Consider the following 23743-nt stretch of genomic DNA (forward strand, 5'->3'; position numbering starts at 1 on the left):
TCCTGGAGCCCCCTAATCACCTACCACACCCCAAGAAGTAAAGTCCACCCCTGACCCCCCAATCTGTGGTGTGGCTGTCAGTTGCTGTCCCTAAAACTCTAGTGAACAAACCCTCCTCATGCAGACCTAGTGTGTGTAGTGTTAGGGTTCAAAGGTTACACTATGGCGTAGAACAACTTTATGGAAACTTTCTTTGCGAGCCCCACCCCGCCATCACATCCTTAGTAAATGTAAAACAATCATAACAAAACAGTTTAAACATTAACCCATGATATCTTCACATGACATATATATGTGCCGGGGCACGCCTTCTCCAAACCTTTAGTTCACATAACCAGTCCTTTGAACACTTCTTAGAGCCTTGCACTCCAATATTTTCTCATTAATGCATAGGTAATGTCTGGCAAAACTGGACTTATCAAATGCTATAAATGCGCATCGGAACGCAATGGGATACTGTGTTTACCGCCGCTGAACGTCAATGTAAGAAAATGGTTGTTATTTGTGTAGGCCACACAACTAATGATCTTTGTTAAACAAAGAGAGAGTAAGGGTATTTTGTTGGGATCACACTCCCAGTTCCCTAAGGTCAATATATCAACACAAGAAGAGAGAGTATCCCAAGAACGAAGACGTCTTCGTGGTGTCGCAACATTTAAGGAGTGAATGCAAATAGTCAAGCCCTATTCCCCTATCCCATCTCATGTACCAGTAGGTGACATGGCCAATATTTGTTTTAATCGTCCACATGGACAATGATTTCCATCGCACTACACATATGGCTGTAATTATCACCACTGGGCACATATGATTAACCCCTTCCCCACTCATGACGGAACCACTCCGTCATGAGCCACGGGTGCTGTGTGCTCATGACGGAGTGGTTCCGTCATGCTGCGGCCGTTGGCAGCCGCTCCGCCCACGCAGCGCTAATTCCCCGCCTGTGCGGGCGATTAGCGCCGTGGGCGGAGTCATGACGGAACCACTCCGTCATGAGCACAGCTCAACCGTGACTCATGACGGAGTGGTTTCCGTCATGAGCGCGGCGCCACCGTAGTGCCCCCAAACCCCCTCCAGCGCCGCGGCGGAATTCCCGCCGCGGCGAAGGGGTTAATGAGGCTTGACTATTTGCATTCACTCCTTAAATGTTGTGAAGTTATTCGCGTTTTACCCACACCCCTAATGGGCTCCACTACTTGATTCACGAGGCTTGTTTATTTGTATTTACTCCCTTAATTTTAGGAGTCACTAGCATTTTAACCATACCCCTGAAAACAACTCGAACTCACAGAGTCAAGGCACTCGCACTTAGCCACGCCCATCGCCCCGCCCCCTTTCCTAACGCTACATAGTCACATGACTAGACCGCGTAATACGTATGCGGAAAGAACCGGGAATTAGTTCCAGCATATAAGCCTACGGTTGAGACCCGTCCACATTCTCGGGTTCCCGTGAGGCTTGTCAGTAGTTTCTACGGCGGGCTCTGAAGTTATAGGACAATGCAACTATAACCAGCCCCCCCACGGTTTCTATGGGGCGAAACAACAAATAGGTTCCCGTGAGTTGCTTTTAAATACCTTGGTTCCTCCCCTTGTCTGTCGCTAGAGATTCACTGGCACTACTAGTTGATGCATGACCAGAGACACACACAGTCACTATGCTAAACGCTCCTAACCAAGGGAGCTGCATGACACCCACTTATAACTATGAATACATGTGGGTATGTAATGGCAAGATAGGAGTACTTCTCAGACTCCTAATTAATACGCATCATAGAGTCAGTGCATGTGAATTATATCGCACTAATACGACATGCGAAATGTGCGTGCTTCGAGAAAACATAAACTTGTATAATGTAGAAATGCAAAGAAGATGGAGTAACATATTCACGGTTGCACTGCGAATAACTGTGCACAAATGTTTTGCTCTGTCTCTTTCAGATATTTTTTCCCCCTACACAGAATGCTGTAAGGTTGCCTCACCGTAAGTACACGGTCTGGCTATTTGCTGAACCAGGTGACGGATGCGCCTTAGCGTGCGCAGACCTCCCGGTTCTAACATTTGGTCCAGACGAAAACCTTGTATTACCCCATATAGGTTGAAACATGTTGACCAAGAACCTTTTCACTTAAACACTGATACTTCTTGGTCAATGTAGCCATTTTAAGTATCTCACTTGGTTTTAATCTTGTTTTGTTGCTCCAAATAAAAACTTAGGGAGTACAACAAAGAAATTTTTAATTCACTCACGTACACCATCTTTTTCACACAAACTCAAAACACAACCCAGCTCCGCAGTAGTCCAGGCGTTGAAGCACACCCAAGTGGCATTCGGCTACTTGGGTGGACCACGATGATGAAACATGTCACCAACTAGGTTGGTGAGTGAAGGGTTTCTTAAATAAGGAAATACTTTTTTCCTTTGGTATCACTCTCCATTTTTCCAAACCACAAGGACGTCTTTGTTCTTGGGTTACTCTCTCTTCTTGTTTTGATACACACTACTAATGACCCATTTTCTTACAGGTCCACCACAGTCAGTCATGGACCACCTCCAGACATTGGAGAACCTCCTTGCATGATTTGGGTTCACAATCAACATGCCAAATACACAACTAACTCCTTAACAAAGGCTCCTTTTCATCGGATCTATCCTGGAGACAGTGCAAATCAGGCCTTTCTTCCCGATCAATGAGTCCAGGACATTCAGGCTATGATCCCAATGTTTCTGCCTCAGTCCTGGATCTCTGGGTGATTTTGAGGCTCTTCGGCCTATTGGTTTTCTAGACGAGGTGAGGCCCTTGTAGGCAATCAGTCCAGTAGCCAGTAGTGTAGATTGTATAAGAACGTTTATTCAGTTACAAGTAAGATGGTAAGAATGTTGCCCCACTGGGAACAGCATCCTGCTGCTCAGCCCCATTCATTCCAACTGACCACTCATCCAAACCATGCACTCATGAACAGTCTATTACATCACATTCACACAGGCTGACCAGCAAGAAACTAGGAGATAACAGGATATAACATATCTCCTTCCTTCAGGAAACAAAAGAAATTACAGGAAACTAAGTGGAAGAAAATGCATTTTCCACACTTCATGTAAATATAAATAACCCATCCTTAAATTACAAAGAAAGATCACATTACAAATCATTCAATTTCTTAGGTTGTAAAATAAAATCACGTTGATCACATTACATGAATCATTACACTCCTTGAATTGTAAAGTAAAATCACCTCCTTGGATTGTAAAGGAAGATCACACACATAAAGGTCACATACTGTATATCTTCTGCTCCCGCAACAGAACACCAGATATGTAAATATTGCAGGACACAACTTGTACATATATTCACATCGCACCTCGTCGGACAAAGGAACCAACTCATCCCCGCTTATGCACACACTGCAGGACAAAGGAAGCTGCGCACTCCTACTACTGCATAACTTGCAGGACAGAGGAACCCTCACGTTCCCACTACTGTTTACACTGCAGGACAAAGGAACTCTCGCTTCCCACTCGACATTCAAAAGGTCTACACGGCCAGCTGGTCCTGGCTGAATTTGGTCCGAATGTTAGGTTCCCTGCCATTATACTCCTCGAAACTTCCACTCCTGAACCCACAGTGGATTCCATCACGGGGGAAGGAATAGTGCAGCGTACACTTTCATGATTCGACATGACGTCCATTGGGGACCTTTATATAGATGGACAAATCTTCTCTATCTCTGACGGAGACAAATTTGCGGGGGCTTAGTTTATGGACAAGTTTATACTTCAGCGACTGAGTACAGCAGCTAAGGCCAAACTCCCAAGTTACCCGGTGGAGCCTGACCCGTTCCCCCCTTAATCATAGTCCTAGACAGCGACACTGGGGAACATTTGATTTCTAAACTATACAAATCCTGTATGGAGATAGCTCCGGTGCTATAGTACGGGCTGCATGGGAGACGGATCTAGGTCACCCAATCCCAGACGACCAATGGGTTGAATGTTGTTTACAAACTAAGAAGATATCACTCAATACCCGCCACAAACTCATCCATTTTAAATTCTTACGTCACATCTACATTACTCCTGTGATGGCCCACAAACTAGACCCGACAGATCCCACTGCTGCCTAAACTGCAAAACCCCGCAGGCAGACTTTGCTCACCTCACATGGACCTGCAGCAAAAATTCAGCTCATACTAGAATGACATACAGCAATTGCTTGGTGAAATGTCGGGCTTAGTATTATCCCCACTCCCGGAAGTGGCCCTATTGGGATATGTGAAAAATGTCCCGAAAGCAGTTTGGAAATTCATTGCTATTGGGTTGCTCTTGGCGAAAAGGGAAATAGCGCTGAGGTGGGGGAGGAGGGTGGCACCGACAAGTAAAGAATGGATGCGTAGCATGGCATACTGTAATTTGAACTATGATTTATATGCCTCTACACTGCCCAGGGCATTCCGTCCGCGTGCCATCTGGGGCCCATTCAAGCAATACACAGCAACAACGCAGGTTGCCCCTGACGCACGACTGGAAGCTGGCTTGGAACCAGCGGGTATAGGCTGACCATGTACTATCCTCACAATAAGCTTGAACATTTATTTTATGATGTTAGGAATAAAACTGTTCATAGCATAAGGCACTGCTAGATGCGCTGAGGTATTGGGATTGCATAGAGGGAAGCAGCGCATGTGGTAAATGTATTTTTGTGTGTTCAAACTGTTACCATTGACGAGAGTCTACGTATAGTGGGATATCCGCATTATGTATGCGGAAAATAACAATGTTCATTGCTAGGAACCTGGAACTGGTACGCTGTTATGTTTGCAATCTGAAAATGACAAATAAAGTTTTGGGGGAAAAAAAGGAACCCTCGCTTCCCACTTCTGCACACACTGCAGGACAAAGGAACCCTTGCGTTCCCACTACTGCACAACTTGCAGGACAAAGAAAACCTCATGTTCCCACTACTGCAATTTAAAGGTATCTTTCAACCATCAACATTTCTTCTAACAGGAAATTGTCACTTCGGGTATCTTCCAACCCTACCCATCCCCACTCACAGGGAATTATGCAATGGGTATCTTCCAACCCTCTAGCCACACACGGTCACAAAATAAGACCTAACCCAAACACACCCCTACACATAAAGAAATTTCATCGTGCATCTCAAATGTAATTCGCACTCCATACTGCAAAAAAACCAAAAAACACATGCACTCATCCAAAAGGTGCAACCACACCCACTTATTGCCCACATTAATCACTCACCACAGCAGACAACAGCCCTTAAGCATGCAACAAAAACTTCAAGACAAAATGCATTAGCATTGGTACGTTGTATAAATACTTAATATGGATGAGACAACAGCTTCCATTAACTGTCCAGTGTCACTTCTCCTCTTGCCGACGATCCCTGAGGACCTCCGTGCAGATACTTGCCGCAGAATTACTTTTCCTCCTGCTGACTCACAAGCACATGAGGTCACATATCCAGTGTCGCAAGGATATAGCTTTGCAGTCACCATGTCACGAACATCTTGTGCTGCCTCAAACCACTGTGCTGTAATTAGATGAACGCGCCAACAAAACAGCACCGGGACACAACACAACCAATCTAAAATGGCTGGTGCGTAGTGGCTACGTCAACTCAGAGCGACTGGTCCGAGTTAAAACTGCCTAAAGTGACATCACAGCAGTTTATTCAAGTAGCCACAACTTCAGCAGTTCTGTTCAACGGAGGTGGTCGTCATGAGAACACAACCACTGACAGGTGCTGTGGCTTGTGCCCTCCTGAGCATGCGGTCACCAGCGCGCTGAAATTCTTTTTCTCTATTGACTCAAACCTTGCGACTCCCTAGGTAAGCAGCAACCAGCAACCAGCAGCCCAACGCCTAATAATGTGAGCGCTCTTTATCACCAATGATGGTCGCCCATGAGCACGCCTCTTAAATTAAAAAAATCCCCCCCACTTTTTTTTTTCTACCAGTGAATCACATCGCTCCCTGGGGCCTGACATGTGCCCCGCATGCCTAATCGTGAAACATAACAAACAGCAACTTACCGACCATAATGCTGCTAGTTCAGATTTCTTGACATTTGTCCTCAACCCAGCTGAAGCCCACGTAGAATGGTGTAGCATCAACCGGTGGCTTCAAAACATTCCTGCCGGTTTGCAGTAAATGCAACTTCCAAGTCAATGCTGTTGAAAAAATGTAATGTTTCTGCTTGCTGTTAAAATAACATTGCAAGCTTCAAAACAAACGCTGGTGATCCAACATCAGCGCACTTCTGATTCAATGCTGCCAGAACATTTGAATGCTGCAGCTTGCTGACAAAATAACACTGCCAATTTACTCCAAATAACCGTAGAACTTGCAAATCAGATGACTGCAGGCTTCTTTGACATCAAGGCATGCATTTAAAACGTCCAAAACTTCAATTCTGTAGGCTGTCTGACAGGTTAAACATCCAAAACTCAAATTCAGTAGGCTGTCTGTCTTCGAACCACAGAGATCAAGTGCCCAAAACTTCACTTCTGTAAGCTGTCTGTATTGAAAGCACAAATATTAAACCCCCAAACTTCAATTCTGTAGGCTGTTTGTCTTCAAGCCACATATGTCAAACATAATTCCAGTAGGCTGAAGGTCTTTAAACCACACAGGTTAAACACCCAATACTTCTTTTCTATAGGCAGTCTGTTGTAATAGACACTGGTGGGGCATCCAGGATGTTAGTCAGTGTTCTCTTCGGACTCAGCTAGCTTCTCTTAAGCTTTTTTGTAGCTTCTTGATTTCTGACAGTGGGATCTGAAGTCTCAGTGAACCCAGCACCGAGGGAACCTGTCAGATTCCATCCAGGTGTCCAAGGAGATGGCAAAAGATCTGCAGTGGTGGCTGCTGGACTACAGTTGGACCAGTGGCAGACCCCTCTCTCTTCCCACACAGATCTTACAGTGCTGACAAATGCATCACTGGTGGGTTGGGGAGGTCACCTGGGAGAGATGGAGATCAGAGGACTCTCATCTCAGAGGAGACCCATCGCCATATCAACCTGTTGGAGTTGAGGCCCACTCACTTGGTGTTGAAAACCTAGCTTCCGTCCATCAAGAGTAGGCTGGGTTTCTGGACCCTGTGCCCGAATCTGGCTGAATCATCAAGGCATTTCCCTGATTGTGCCCCACCTTTCAGGATCTTTAAATGTCAAGTCAGCCAGCGACGTCCATAGAATCATGAATGGCAGTTACATCCAGAGGTGGTGCAGTGTGTCTTTCAGCAATTGGGAGAACCCTTGCTCGATCTCTTCAATGTCAATACTTTGGCATGCTGAAGTCCCCAAGAAGGCTCTTTCTCAGAGAAGACGCTTTATGCTTTGAGTGCAGCACAAGGCTCCTATATCGCTTCCTTCTGCTCTCTCTCTCCTGCCGTGAGTTCTTAAGACGGTTAAGAACGACCAGGCCCAAGTCAACCTAATGGCTCCAAATTGGGCCAGGAGATACCCAAAACCTCTGGGCATGAGCATCTGCCCTCCAATCGGACTGCAGCTTTGTGAGGATTTTCTGTTGCAGCCGGAGGGCAGAGTCTGCCAATCTACACCTCCATAAAATTGGTATGGTGGCAGTTGACTGCATTCAATCTCCCTCCTGAAGTAGTGGATGTCATCCTTGCCACCAGTCGTCCTTCTACAAAGTCCGTGTATGCTGGATTCTGGGACACGTTTGCGACCCGTAGTAGCACCCATAAAACAAACCTGTTGCAGGGCAAACCATTGGATTTCTTGTTATTCTGTCTGTGCACAGTAAATGGTTATGTGTGGGTCCTTTTGAGCTTTTTGTGTTTATTGGACCAACTGTCCTTGTTCAAATCCCCCGTTGTTGTGTGGTTTCTCAAAACATGAATCCATAAGTTTCCTCCTGAACCCATTGTAATGCCACAGTGGGACCTTAATTTAAGCCTTACTTTTCTTATGTGCACCCCCCTTGACCCACTGCATGGCTGTCCTCTCCGGCTCCTGACCCTGAAGACTGTCTTTCTTTTCACAATAACTTCAGCTTGTTGCATGTGTGAGCTTGAAGCTCTGTCAGTCCAGCCGCCCTACACCACATTCTTTCCAGACAAACTGGTGCGGCAGACTAGAGCATCCTTTCTGCTGAAGATTGTGTCTCTCTTTCACGTTTGACAGCCTATCACTCTTCCAATGTTCTTTGTCCCTCCTCACCCATTGAAAGAGGAGGAGAGACACAATTGTTTGGTTTCCAAAAGAGTGCAGAGCTTTTACATCAATTGTACCAAACACCATCAGGTTGGTGATCAGCTCTTTGTGGAGTTCTCTAGGGCAAAGGAAGGCAAGAAAAGGACTTTGAGGTGTATAGCCCTCTCCATTATGATTTCCTATGCGTTAGCCCCAACGCAGCCTCCAGAAGGATTGAGGGTTCATTCCACGAGGATCAAGGTTGCTACCACTGCATTGACACACGGAGTGCCTGTCTGGATATTTGTCAGGTTGCAGTGTGGGCTTCAGTGAAGATGTTAAGAAAGCATTACTGCCTTGACCACCAGGTCCAGTGGCAAGGGGATTTTGAATGTTCAGTCCTGCAGGACCCTTTTGCCCGAGTCATTTCACAGACCCACAGCTATCTATTCTAAAGGTGAGGTAAAGGAGGTCACCCAAACTCGTCTTATGGAAGTGGTGCGAATAACCCCCAGGAAGGTGAAAAAATCTTGTAAAAAGACCATACAACCCAATACATGACAACTTGCACATCCTGAGCCCTGTTGCAATAGTCCAGGGAAGTGCATAGGAGCAGAATATTAACTGAGCCCAAAGCCCCATGCTCGAAGATACTGTTTCAACATTGAGTTGAGCCATGCTTCTCATCTTGTCCTGGGTGCCCCAAGCTGCCATTGCAGCAAAGGGTGGAGCAATTCTCTCCTTATATTCTGGTGACTCAAGAGACTTGCAGCATGATGTTGACTCCAACACCTTTTGTTTGGCAGTTTGTGTTGAAGTCCCAGTCTGAGGTAGTCAGTCCGTCTACTGACCTCTGCCTCTGCCCCTGCATTTGAACTGGAGTCTTACTCTGTGCAGGTGTCTGTTCAGAAAGAGAGTCCACCCAGTCAGTGAATAGTGAGAGCCTCAGCAAAGGAAAAAGCATAGGTCATACTCAGGGTCCGCTTTCAGTAGCAGGAGACCCCCTCCACTCTCCCCCCCTTCGGCCTATGTACATCTGATAGCAGGGACTATCTCTGTGCTATGATCTGTACTTTGCTCAGGATCCTTTGTGGATGCTCTAAATGCAAAGGTTAAGGTGAGAGACACTCGTAGCATCTCTGCATCAAATCCCAGTACAGCCTCTGCCGGTTCAACTCCCAGTATCTCCTCTATAGCTCCTTTAATTTCCAGTGCACATGCTACCATATCTGGTCCAACTCCTGAAACTTGAGGACCCCCCTAAAACACCAGTCACCCTGATTCATTGAGCACCTATGACTCCAGTCCAGGTACCGGTGTGTACTTCGGGCACAGCTACACCACCTGGCCCTTTAGGAATGAGGATTCCTCTGTGGTCTTATTTACTAGGCCCCCTTTTTGCAAGATGGCCTGTGTAGGGGAGCCGGACACTGATCAGACAGCAAGTACATGTGACCATGAGGACCTACATACAACATGCTGTCATACCAAAGCATTGGAGGTCCTCCCCTTTGCAGTGCTGTTACCTCTGTCAGAAAAAGAAAAAGAAGGTATTTATGCATTGGTGGCCCCACCAGCTCTCTCACCAACACCAGCCCTGACCATAGAAACCAATGTTGTCAAGCAGCCTCAGGAGCTTTGGAAGACACCTTTCTTGAGCCTGCCTTCTCATAATCATAGGACATCAAATACCAGACCCTCAATGTGTGCCCTTGTAGTTATGTTTCTGAATCCCTCAGCTTAGTGTTTGGTAACAATGCCAGCTTCCCTGAAGGACAAAGTAACATCCTCCTACACTGGTGATCCTTAAAGGCATGCTGCATGCCTCATCAGTGCCCACATTACCTCCACCCTAATGAACTTAATTCACTCCTTATGCTGGCCCGCACCATCTTCATTATCTACAAAGCTATCATGACTTACACCGCACCTGTCTGGATACAAGCTTACCATTTTGGATGACTCTATGCACACTCTCAGCCAGTATGCCATCAGACTGAAGTCAAAGAAGTGCAAGAAAGAAAAAACTAGGCAACTGTTTTTCTCCATCTACCTACCAAAGATCTTGAATGACATCCCCTTATCCAGCAGGACTGCTCCTACCCTTTTTCAGTTTAAGAAAGAGCTGTAGGCACACTTCTTCAAAAACATTGTATCACAACACAGTTATTAGTTCAGCTCTCAGAACTGGGTAATCCTGGCTTAGGTTCACTGTTTGACTCTTCATTCAACCGCTGGCAGGGCTACACTGTCTTTCAGCTAGGTTTGAACTGTACAAATACCACATACATAAATGGGCTAGTAGGCTACATCTCCAGAGCTACGTGGGGAGAAACTTTACCAATCCCGAGGTCACTTATTGCAGTAGGCCAGTGCCATTATGGGCAGTCATGTTCTCTGGCAAAAGTTTAACCACTATGCCACCTTGCTCACGCTCTACAACGAAGAAGAGCACACTTTCATGATGAACTAGACAAGGAAGCTGCATAGTAGAAACTGCTGTTGTTCAGGGACCCTATCTACATTTGTTCAGCTTGAGCACATGGACACTGAAGAGTTGCACTTTTTAGTACTTGTGCCTCAGAGAACTAATAGGTCCTGGTGACTTTCAGGAAATCCTCTACCAAAACTCAGTAAAAGAGAAAGTGACTGATGTTCTACTACTAGTTATTGATGACGGAGACCGAATGACTAACATGCTGAGTCGAAGGTGATGTGTGTGTTTCACACCACCCTGCAGAGTCATGCTGTTATAGGGAATACTGGAACAGGTGGTGCTGTTTAGAACCATTTGGAGGTTTAATTAAGCTGCTTCCTCTAACACAGTGTCCTACTACCTCATAGGAGCTCAATTTGTCTTTCTGAATTCTGACGCATAAGCCTTTCAAGCCAAACTTCAAGCTAAAATGTCTTTTGTGCCATGGATAGATGTATGGGTGCCGAAATCGCAGTCTTCCAGGCACGGGGTTGACTGCAAAAACATAGAAAGATTTGGTCCGGCTGGGCGTCATACCGAGGAATAGATCTACCCCCGTTACTACACCTTGACCCCCGTAGATCCCCCAATATAACACACGATTCATCAGTAAGCCACAGATTGGCAAGTGCATTTGTTGCTTTACAAATATCAAACTGCACGCGGTGGCAGGTACTCGGTGGGATCAGGTGCTATGGTTTAGTTTGCAGGCCAAATGTTCGACTGGCTGAATTGTTAATGTTATTTAAAAAAATTGTACTCTCTACATCGATTGTCATTTATATGGTCTACATCGGGTACTGACTCATCTGTACCTTTAAAATCGAATAAAATTTGTTATGAAAAAAATAAAATTTCTTTTGTGGATGATGTGATAACAAAATCACAGCACATAATGGAACCTCAGGTCCTTCATGCCCCAGAGCCCTTCATATTTTTTAACGGGACAGAGTGACTCTTCAGGCTTTCAGTACATTCATCCCAAATGTTTTGTTGCTGTTCTACCTGATTAGGAGATCATTCTTTATTATCATGTCCTCTTGCTTCTATGCCTGAGGAAACCTAGCACGAACTTGGATGTGATGTGTGCCTTTTTCTTTTATCTGGATCAAACCAACTTTATGTTACCTTTCAGGGCAGTGTCAGCCAAGCATCTCGTTTGTCCATCGCTAGTTGGTCACATCATGCATCACCCAATACTCCACTCTGTGTGCAGCCCAACCACCCTATAACTTAAGGACACACTCCACCAAGGATAAGATGGCTTTTGAGGCTTTCTCCAGTAATGTTCCTGTCAGAGATATATGTCAAGCAACTATGTGGGATACTCCAAACACATTTTGCCAACATTGTGCTCCCAAGACTTTCTATTGGAACAATACTAGATTTGGCCGAGAGGTTCTGAGAAACGTCTTTGCCTGTGCCTAAGCTGCACAGTGATGCCTTCTTTCTCCTCTCTTTTTATTCCCAGTTGCTGTGGAACCAATCTACATGTGAGAATGGGAAAGAGCCATCATTTAATAGTAAGGATAGTGTACCCTTATGGTAATTGCATTATTATGTCTCACAAGCTCTTTCTGATTATCGGCACCCTCTTGTTTACGTCTCTGCCATTGGTCTAACTTCCACTTCCACTGGCTCCACTTCCAAATTGAAGGAAACTGACACGGCAATCCATAATCATATAGATGGGAGTGAGATGCCTATGATTTACGCATGCGTTTGCAATACAGGGGAATCCAGTTTGCACCTTTGGGAAATTCAAGCGCTGAGAAATCTGCAGTTACAGTATCCTTTAAAAGGAGCATTACCAGAGGTAAGTAACTTCTTCTTCCCCTTCACTTTGTTACCAACTGGCCAACAAAGCATTGCCCAGCAAACCAAGAGCTCATTCCACGAGAGGAACGCAGCAAATAATGCTCCCTAAATTAGACATTTGTAAAGCAGCTATTTGGAAGCAAGATGGCTAAAATTGACAGGCTGGTCTCAAATAACTCTGTGGTTAAAGTTTTCTTAGCTGGTATTTGACAAATATGTATTCTGTCACTGTTTAGGCCTAAAGACATTGGGCTGTTTTGAGAGTAAGCTTACTATTCTATTTTACATTCATTATTAACAGCGAAGATCCTATAGTGCAGAACTTTTAATCCTTTTTCGGCATTGAAGGATTCTTTGTTCAAGTCATGATCATGAACAACCTCCTGATTCTCGCCCTTCTTTTCAACAGCATAGTGTGAAAGTAGTGCTCTAGAGGTAGGCTAGCAGTGGATAGACTGTATATCTGATTTTGGTGCCTACCAAAAGTACCTAACATAGGACTTTCTCACATGCAAATAATGTTGTATCTGTCTGCATTTTAGCATTCTCAGATTGCATGCTATCTCAGAAATTCTCCTATATATTCCTACATCCTTGCATGAAAACCTGACCTCTGACTGTTACCTCTGCTTTTCTTCCCATTTACTCTCTCCTTCCTTTTCAACCTCTTCATTCTTTCTCTCTGAGCACAGTCTACCATATGTTTGCCTTAATCTTTGTTACTGTATTTCTGTAAATTGCCCATAGTTCATTTAAAAAATCAGAACCTTCTTCTTTGAATGTAATTTCCTAACAATATGTAATCTCCCCTAGCAAATTGTCACGTGACTGGTTGGACCCGGGCAGAAACGCTGTCATTTTACACACACACACACATTTCTTAATTTGCCTTCTTTTCAACACAATTACTTTTGTCACACGCTTGTGTGACAGTGCAGTATTAGTTCATCTGAAGCTATATTGCTTACATTTCCACTCCGTTGGCACACTATCACCACAACTTTAACATTTAGCACAAGGCCTAAATGTCCATTGTGCAAATGTTGTTGTTTGTTGGTCATCTGTAGGGCAACACAGCTATCATAAGAGGATAAACAGTGTACACCTGACTGAGGCCTCGGCATGAGAGCATGGACGCTTTTATTATATATACACACGCATTTCCATGTTCAAACCACAGGAGCACTCTGCTGTCACTGCTAAGTTGCTATTTGTTGGAGTCTCAGCCCAGCTGATTCCTGTTTTCCCTCAGCAAGGATGGATGTCCAACTTGTGACCAAGACTTGGACCTGAACACATTCACCCACAGGTAATGGGGAGTTAGATCATCCCGAAGGGATTTTGGCAGATCACCTGTCCCACATACCTAGGTTAGAGGGCGCATAATTAGAGTACACTATACACAATACTTACATGCCAGCATATATACACTACTTTAGCACAATGGTGGAATTATTAATCCTTTTCACTGTTCTCATAGTGCTAATCACTTTCATTTGCTTCTGTCTATTAATCATTTTAGCGCATATAATTTACACAAGAATCACAATGGTTCAATAAATATTGAAACACCTATTTGTGTATTTCTTGTGTATCCTTTTGGGTATGCACAAGTGACTGAGCGAAAAGGTTCTAGATCTGTTACCACAATTTCTTGGGGAGTCAGAGTTGTCATGTTCTGAGGTTGTCCCATCCACTTGTTACCTTCTCAGATTTAGGGGTACTCATGTTGGAAGTGTGAGCTAGCAGGACTATAGGCCAACATATCCTGAGGGGGTGCATAGAATCAGATTGGCACTATCCCAACTTTTATATTGTCCAACAAATGCACAGTTCCTACTGAGAAAGTAGAAGCCGTACGACTCACATATCCCCAAAGAGCCCCACTAATGATCACAGCTGGATCCTATTAATTTATTCTACCAAAAAGAAAATGGAGGAAACACATGGAATTGTTTCTTTTAGAGCACAAGAGTAATGCCAACAATAACAACTAGACTAGCAACTAATCTTGGGTTTAAGAGCAGCGTGCTCCCCGGTGTAAAGCCCTTCAATGCCCAATCAGGGGTAGCAAGTGCTATATGTATGCAATTACAGTACAGCACTATAAAACCTTGGATATTAAACAGTAGGTTCTGATCCCACCACTAGAAAGGGGGATCCCACAGATTGATAGAGTTTACAGACTAAGAGTTACATCAAAGTGACATTATACTTTCACCTCTTCACCCACTTCCTGTGGTTGTTTTCACTGTTATCATCAGCTTTTGACTTTGTTTCAGAAAGGTCTTTAATTCAGGAAGTTCCTAAAAATTCAATATTTGAATGCCGTAGACCTATTTCTGACTGCTACAGATGATCAAACAAATTTAGCTTTATGGATAATTTCTGTGTGCAAACCATTGTTCGTAGAAGATCATTGGTTTCATTTAGAGTTTGGTGTACGCCCTATTTATCAACTTTACGGTTCCCTTACCGCATTTAGAGGTAAGGTTTCCATCAGTGGAACCTCAGCTGGCTCTAGCAGGAGAAACCAATTACTTGATGGCCCATCCACCACTGGATTACCACATCACAGTGGTAGTCACAATGCCTTGTTCATGGTCTGACCATAGTCACTAGCTTTCTCTGGTATGCACTGTCACGCAAAGCATGGCGTTCCCAACCATGGAAGGCAATCAGTGGTCCTAATGCGCTTGGAGAAACCTCCATGTGTTTTAGGCCATTGTATTTTTGTTTTTCCGCTTTGCGAGACTAGCATTCCAATTGAGACATGCATAACAAATAAGAAAATAATAACCTGTGATTGATTTATGATACTCATGCAATCTAGAACTTGAGTTTATAATTTGCTCCTGATTTTGCAAACTTGAGGTCAACGCTACATTGAGTTGTTGATATTCAAAAGATCTTTACCCTGCGCACGATCTAGAGCTTTTTACAATAAATTTCCTTTTGGGGTGAAGCCGGTAAGATCCCTAAGACTTTTCTCGGCGATAGAATGTGGCACCTAAGGTATGCTACAACACCTGCCAGTTCTCAAAGAAATTGGAAGGTTAATGTCACTTGGTTCAGAATTTTAATCTATAGTAAATGTGACCTCTTTATCCATGTCTTTGGGCTTTTCATAAAGGAGGGGTGAAGTATGGTTCACTCCATTGTAGTTCATTACTGGCTGTTCTGAGTAGACCATAAACAGGAAAATGCTTGCAAGATATCTTTGTGTGGGATTTCAACATTGAGTACTCCTGGACTCCTTATTTTGTAACACCACATTAGTTTGGAGAACTCAGATTCTTCCTTGGTGAATGCTTTTTTTTTGTTCAAAGTGACATTAAGTGCCACTCTGCAAAGCAACCATTGATAATTCACCCCTTGTTTTAAAAAGCTACACATTTCTGAATAATATATCCAGTGACAAACAGTCTTTATTATTTTACAGTCTTCGCCCTCTTTTTCCTGGATCTAATGAACTAGACCAAATTTCCAAAATCCATGATGTCGTGGGCACACCAGCTGAGGTGACGCTTAAAAAGTTCAAACAGTAAGTATTTATTCTGTTCATTTTAATTGAAATCAGAAGTTAGTACTTGTATTGTAGATATATATATATTAACATTGTCTTATTATTGTTTAATCAAATCCATCATGACATATCAGGAACACTTTATCACAATTATTGTTTCATATACCTTTGATAAGGGAAAGCCATCCAAATAACAATTGGAAAAGTGTTCAGGCACCCATCTGTATTACTTTGTAGCATTTTCTGTCTCAATTCTTCAATATCCACCGTGAACACCTGGTGGATTTCAGCTTTCTTTCATGTCTGTCTTACCACATTGCTTTCATACCAAAGTAGATAGTCATACCGAGTCATGGTATTGTGCTAAGGTCAGTTATTTAAGTGCCTTATAGCTATAGAAAAATATATGAATAGAATTGGTTTTTAGACTAGTGTTAAAATATTGAGCTAGAGGGGTGATAGGTGAGATATGTGTGAGGGTGAGGTAGAATCTGAGTAAAGTAGATGCATGAGATGTACTATGCAGTGAAGAGGCTGTTTTTCTGTTGAGCGCCAGCATCGCACAATAAAAATATCAAAATTGAAGTGCATGACTTGTTGAAAAGATGACTGCAAATCATCAGAAAAATGTCCTACAGTTTTCTTCACAAGGTATAATGAAAGCTGAGAAGAACCTAGATTGACAAGAGGTTTATAGCTGATAAAGTGAGCATATCCCTACTAAAGCAATTGTCCGTAGTATCTGAGCTGTCTAATCACGGGCACTAGGGCTGGCTTTAGCACTAGTGGCGCCCAGTGCGACAATCTTTTTTAGCGATGACCTCCTCTTCCGATTCCCTCACTATCACCCGGCAAAAGGGTCCCTCATCTCGCCATGGCCCCTCTCACATACATTTAATTTGTTTTAAAGCGTTAGTAAAGGCTGGCTTTACTTATCCATACAGCTATCCACTTTAAATACATAACTGTTCTTTGCAACATGCATATTAACCCTCAGCGCTACTTTATTATGAGTCAAAACTGCTACTAGGCAAAACTCTGATGTCTCACTCTCTAGCAGGAACATTAATCACAAGAGCTGTCTTGACATTTGTATTGCTGCCTGAAATCTGGAAGCACGAGGAACTCTGCATCAGCTGCTTTTAAATAATAAATTATCGCTAAACACAGCGTCCCCACCTGAGTTCAGTGCCCCCCTTCCAGGTCAGCGGCCAGTGCGGCCGCACCAGTCTCACTGCCCTAAAGCCGACCGTGACTGGCACAGATGAACAATTTGAAGCAAAAATCTTTGCAAACCTGAAAAAATACAAATAAATCAAAACTAACCTTGCTTGTTAACTGGACATTTCATTGAACTGGAACTAAAGCAGGAATTTGTGTATTCAGTCATATTCATGGATGAAAAGGTGAATGGTTCTAAGGATACACTCAGAGAACTGGAGGGGTGTTATGTTAGGAATACACAAAACGAGAGGTAACAGAAATGTAAATTTAGTATAAACAGGTGATCCCTAGTCTTAAGTGTTGATGCAGAACTTTTCTTTAATTTATATTTCCAAACATGCGCAACCAATGCGTTTCACCTTAAAAAAGGCTTCATCAGGGCCAAAGAACTAAACCTCTGTTAACGCCAGAAAAATTCTAGGTGCACCTTAATCTGTATCGGCATTATAGAAGGCACATGTGGTTCGAAATTAGTTTATGCCAAAAGATATTGGTTATGGGGTTGCAACGTTTAACTCCTAATTTGATAAAGAGCTGCGTAAGTCCAAATATGTCATTTAGTTCACAGCGTCCGGCGTTTAAGGTGGACAAGTTAACAGTATCCAGATACTGCTAACTTGTCCGCCTTAAACGCCGGATGCTACGGGAGATAGGACATGACTCGTCACACCATACACGGTGTGGAATCAAGAACCACTGGCTTGTGAACTATATGACGCATTTGGACTTACGCCGCCCTTGGTCAAATCAGGAGTTAAATGTTACGACCCCAGAACCAATATCTTTTGGCTTAAAACTAATTTCTAACAGAATACAGATTAAGAAATCTCTTAAATGCTGGCAGCTAAACAACGAAAAGCGTTTACCGAGGCAGTGCAAGCTAAATTCCATCCATGGTGGTAGCCAAGTCCTTGATAGGTGACCGTTCAAGTTACGACCAATTATCAGGGAAGTCCTATCAAATTAGCCAATATACAGTGAGCTTCCTCTGTACACGGCTGTAGCACATCACCATGGCAACTGAATCAACAAATAGCAGCAGCAGCATCTGCTTTTGAATAATCTAATGTCAGTCAACAGAAGAGTGGGATTTAAGAGAACAGAGCCTCCAGCATATTGTTTTTATGCATTTGTTTAGCTTTTTAATTTATAGATAGTTTGCTTCCTGTTAGGTGTCTATTTTCATGTGCGGATAGGTCATTGGGTGGGTTGATTTTCAGCGAGAGAACTTCTGTTTGGACATCCAGTTAGGGGTCCCTTGTGTTTAGTGAAGGAGGGATGGGAGTTACCTCTCAAACCACCTAGACAAGACATAGTGGACTATGTACTTGGTCTCCGCACCAGGAGGGCTGAATACATGAAGAAGGCAACCAAAAAACTTGAGGCTAGCCAAGAAATATAGAAAGCGTGGCATGACCAAAAGGCTGTGCTGACTGTTTACCAGCCAGGACGGAAGGGATGGGTGTTGAAGCCTATGGTCCCAGCAGCATACCATTCTTGAGCAAAAGGGAGAGGTTACCTACCTGGTGGACCTTGGAACTCCCAGGAGCCCCCATAGGGTGCTCCATGTGAACAGGCTCAAGCCATATGTTGACAGGGCAGACATGGGCTTGATTATAGCTACTGATGAGGGACAGGAGGAAGAGAGTGACCCACTCCCTGACCTCCTCTCACAGAACCCTGATGATGGCTCAGTAGATGGTGTAACCTTGGCAGGCAGCCTCACTGAACAGCAGCAGACTGATTGCAGGAAGGTCCTCAATCAGTTCAAACATATGTTCTCCCTGACTCCTAGTCAGACCACTTGGTGTACCCATGAAGTGGACACCGGTGAAAGTCTGCCTGTTAAAAATAAGATTTACAGGCAACCCGACCGTGTCAGGGACTGCGTCAGGACTGAGGTCCAAAAGATGCTGGAACTGAGTGTGATTGAACCCACAGATAGCCCTTGGGATAATCCAGTGGTCCTGGTACCCAAACCTCATACCAAGGGTGGTAAGAGAGAAATGAGTTTCTGTGTGGACTACAGGTGGCTCAATGCAGTCACTAGGACTGATGCTCACCTAATTTCTAGGGCAGATGAACTTATTGATACTTTGGCCTCAGCCAAGTTTTTGAGTACATTTGACCTCACTGCTGGATATTGGCAAATCAGACTAGCTGAAGATGCCAAACCAAAAACAGCATTTTCAACCCCTAGTGGGCATTATCAATTTATTTTGATGCCCTTTGGCTTGAAGAATGCACCTGCCACATTTCAAAGGTTGGTGAATAAATTCCTCACAGGCTTGGAAGCCTATAGTGCAGCTTATTTTGATGATATTGCTGTCTTCAGTTCCACCTGGGAAGATCACCTGGTCCATCTAAGAAATGTTCTGGCGACCCTGCAAAAAGCAGGCCTCAGTGTCAAGGCCACCAAGTGCCAGATAGGGCAGAGTAAGGTTGTGTACCTGGGCCACCTTGTGGGTGGGGGTCAGGTTCAACCACGCAGAGCAAAGTCCAGATCATCATGGACTGGGTTGCTCCAACTACCCGGACTCAGGTAAGAGCTTTCTTGTGGCTGACTGGGTACTACAGGAGGTTTGTCAAGGGATATGGGTCCATAGTAACCCCCTTGAATGATCTGACCTCTAAAAAAATGCCTAAGAAAGTTCAGTGGACAGTTAGACCTAAAGCAGGCCATGTGCACTGCTCCCATTCTGAAAAGTCCTGACTATTCCTAACAATTCATTCTTCAAACTGATGCATCTGAGTTGGGGATAGGGGCTGTGTTATCTCAACTGAATGAAGAGGGTCGGGATCAGGCAGTAGCTTTTATAAGCAGAAGGCTGACCGGGAGAACTGTTGGTCAGCTATTGAGAGGGACGCCTTTGCTGTGGTTTGGGCTCTGAAGAAGCTCAGGCCATACTTGTTTGGCACTCACTTCATTGTTCAGACAGACCATAAGCCCCTCTTATGGCTAAAACAGATGAAGGGTGAAAACACCAAACCTTTGAGGTGGTCCATTTCTCTACAGGGGATAGACTATACAGTGGAGCATAGACCTGGGAGTAACCATGCCAATGCAGATGGACTCTCCAGATATTTCCACTTAGAAAATGAAGACTCAACTGGTCAAGGTTAGTCTCATGTCCTTTCGTTTTGGAAGGGTTGTGTAGGAAAGTAGGATCTGCTTCTTATGGTTACCCCCACTTTTTGCTTGATGTTTCACTGTGTTTGACTAGTCTGACTGGGATCCTGCTAATCAGGACCCCAGTCTATCTGCTTTCTCCCTTAAATTGTCATGCATGTACTTTGGTACACTCCAGATAGTATACTGGGGTACCCTTATCAGTCCCTAGTATATGGTACCCATGTACCAAGGGCATAGGTACCCCCGAGGCCTCCCATGGACTGAAGCCTGTATTATGCCACCCATGAGAGGCCATGCAAAATGGATCTACAGGTCTGCTACAGCAACCTGTGTAAGCTGGTGCTTGCACCACTTAATATAGATATAGGTTCACTATATCTATTGGTCACTACACTTAAAATTTATAAGTCACCCCTATAGCAGGCCTTAACAATCATGAAGGCAGGGTGCTGGGTTTTATGTGAGACGGTGTCCCTGCATGAGCAGAGCCTCTCTGCATCCTTCGGAGACCATTTTCCCGGGTTGTCTGTGACTCAGCCGGACATATAGGTAGAGGTGCATTATAACCTCGCGGTAAATGCCATCTCGAAAACGGCTGCATAGAAACATATCGTGTTTGATATCAAACACCTTGGAATCATACCTCCACCTTGGTAACAGGTGTGGGAAGTATGATTCCACCCTTCAGAAGCAAGCATCGTGAGGTCACTGGTCTATTCGGTGCCAGTCTTCTCGACCCGGACAGCAGAAAATGGATGCGGCCAACCAGAGACACATTTCTGCCCTCCTGCTGCTGAGCCAAGCTCGAACAGGGGATGGCAGCACAGTAGGCATCGTGTCATAGGGAGGTGTGCCCACCTCCCAGACAGGATTTAGTGTATTGGGGCTGGGTGGGTGCCCTCCGAGAGTGCCTGAAAGTCTGCACTGGGGGCACATTTGGTGTCCCTGTGCATAGTCCAGCTCAATCCAGTTCTGGGAGCCATTGGCTCCTGCTCTGGCACGAAACTGGACAAAGCACATGGGTGTAACCACCCCTCTGTCCTGCTCCTCCCCTAGGAGAGTCCCCAGAATCTGTCCAACCCTCTCCCGTGGGTACATAAGGGTTTACCTGGTTGTAAGACTTTAGATTTTACATGAACAAGAATCTACAAGAAGAAACCACTGACCTTCGACCGTCTGGACACTCTGGACTTCGCTGGACTTCGACTCAGCCCGACTTCGTCCCCCTCTCCGTCCAAAGCTTTGTCTGTGCCCTTGCTCCATACAGGCTCCGTGCACGACCTGTGGTGCACTAAGGAGAACTGAAGAATATCCCTTGGAGTGAAGGAGTCACTCCACTGTAACGCAACTGACCGGTCTGCTGCTCCTGAGCTCCTGCGGACTCTGAAGATTTCAGCAACACAGGATGTGGGTTTCTGAAGGTCGATCTGCCCTCTCAGCAAGTTTGAGGCCAGTATCCCTTGTGGGGACTGTATAACCCGAAACCCTGTGCACCGCTTCCATTTGCAGTTGCATATGATTGTTGGCGATTCCCGAGCTTGTGCATTGGACTCCATGTAGTCCTGACCCTGAGCAGTATTTGCACCAACGAACTCTGGCCCCCTCACACCGAGTGCTCCGTGGGCTGGTACTTTGTAATCTTGCTTGAGGTCCACTCGCGCCTCCTGGTCCTTCGGCCTGTGGGTCCCCCTGAGGGTCATCTTGATTTCTGTTGGGCTTTCCTGGTTGCTCCAGACGTGCCCTGAGTCCCCATTGCTTGGTGAGTCCCCTGGACCTTGCTGGTCCACACCGTAACCTGCTTGACCTTCCTGCGTGGGTTACTTTTGCCAAGGCTCGTTGGTGCTGCAGCCAGACACCAACCCCTCAGCACTCGACACCCTTGGTGGGACAGCTCACCTCCGGCTCCTGGTCATCCTCGACGTCTCCTGGTCCTCGTGGCTGCAGAGTCAAGCATCCCTTCTACGCACCTGAAGGACCCGACATCGGTGGGCATTCGTCTACCGAGCCACTGGTCACTCCGAAGTGACCCAGACTCTGTTCTCTCTGCTTTCAGGTTCCTTACTTCCAGAATCCAGGCTTGGATTCCTCCGGACCCTTTCCACCTTCACGGCAGCAGTACTTCTTCACAGCCCTCCATTGAGAACGACGACTGCTTCCGACACCACTCCAGACCTATGCACCCGGCTCCTCTGGGATAGGTAACTCGGGTACTATAGTATCCACGGGAGGGGTGGCTCTCCAATCTCTTAAGTTCCAAAGGGTTTGCTCGAAGTCCTCCTAGAAGGGTCCTTAAACTTTAAAACTGTAACCGCGACTTTCCCATAGAATTGTACGGAGCTCGCGGTCGTGTTAGCACACTGCACCCGTCCTCCGTGGGGTCCCTGTCTACTTACCTTGGGTGGTTCCTTGGGGTCCCAGCGATTCTACGTGCTCTAAACTGTGTCTTGACTCAAGTCGTGATTATTATACCACTATTTTATTATATGGTTTAGTCTCCCCCTGGAGCCCACTGTGTATTGTGCAACTTACAACTGTTCTATTGATCTCGTACTGTGTGATTTGTGTTCTATCCTCGTGTAAAGGATAGTAGAGAGTGTTATATTAATAAATACATATTTTTATATACCTACTGTGTGGTTCTCCTTTATTTAGTCATTCAGGAGGTGATATTCTGGTAACACAAGCTGCTTTACATTCCTTCAAGATTAAGCTTGAAGGCTGCTCTCCACAGCTACCACTAGGATAGCTTTCTAAAGGTTATCTTTGACCTCATACAACATAAAGGTCGTTTGGACTGGTGCAAGGTGCCCACTTTAATTAGTGGACAGCATATACCAGGCCAATTTCTCACAATGGGTGCGAGGGAGTTAGCGCAGCCCTTGATCCAGTTGTTGATGTCCTTGTTGAGGTTGTCTGTGTAGCTAGGCTGATCAGTGCTGAAGGCGCCAAGCCAGTCTGTAGCTGTGATTTTGCCCCAGCTACTGATTGGAGTGCTGAACCTGGTAGGGGTGTTGACTTGAGGTGTGTTGATTTGGTAGTGGATGATGGAGTGATTGGTCCATGTGAGCTGTGCGGTTGAGTTGTATTTGATTTTGTAGCTTGTGGTGAAGATGGGGTCCAAATGTTTGTCTAGCAGTGTGGTTTGGTTCTGTGACGAGCTGGGTGAGTCCGATGTTGCTCAAGCTTTCAAGGAGTGTTGTAGAGCAGGGGTCGTTTCAGTCTTCCAGTTGAAAGTTGAGGTCACCGAAGAGAATGTAGGCTCTGGAGTTGATGGTGAATGCAGCAACAAAGTCGGTGGTGAGGTTGGTAAAGGTAACTCGTGGTCCGGGTGACAGGTAGGCAAGGGTTCTATTCAGAGTCAATTTTTTTAGATTTGCAGCGTGA

At 45.0% G+C, this 23743-nt stretch overlaps 1 protein-coding gene across 2 annotated transcripts in view; it reads left to right on the forward strand.

Annotated features, from left to right (window-relative positions):
- The window catches only part of MOK (MOK protein kinase), a 488814-nt gene that overhangs the window by 362893 nt on the left and 102178 nt on the right, over positions 1-23743 (forward strand). For both annotated transcript variants that reach the window (XM_085628022.1, XM_085628023.1), the window contains exon 8: positions 15919-16020. In XM_085628022.1, coding sequence (XP_085484148.1) covers positions 15919-16020 — 102 coding nt within the window. The remainder of the gene's footprint in view (positions 1-15918; positions 16021-23743) is intronic.

Source organism: Triturus cristatus, chromosome 9 (assembly GCF_964204655.1).
Source record: "Triturus cristatus chromosome 9, aTriCri1.1, whole genome shotgun sequence".
Taxonomy (NCBI): Eukaryota; Metazoa; Chordata; class Amphibia; order Caudata; family Salamandridae; genus Triturus; species Triturus cristatus.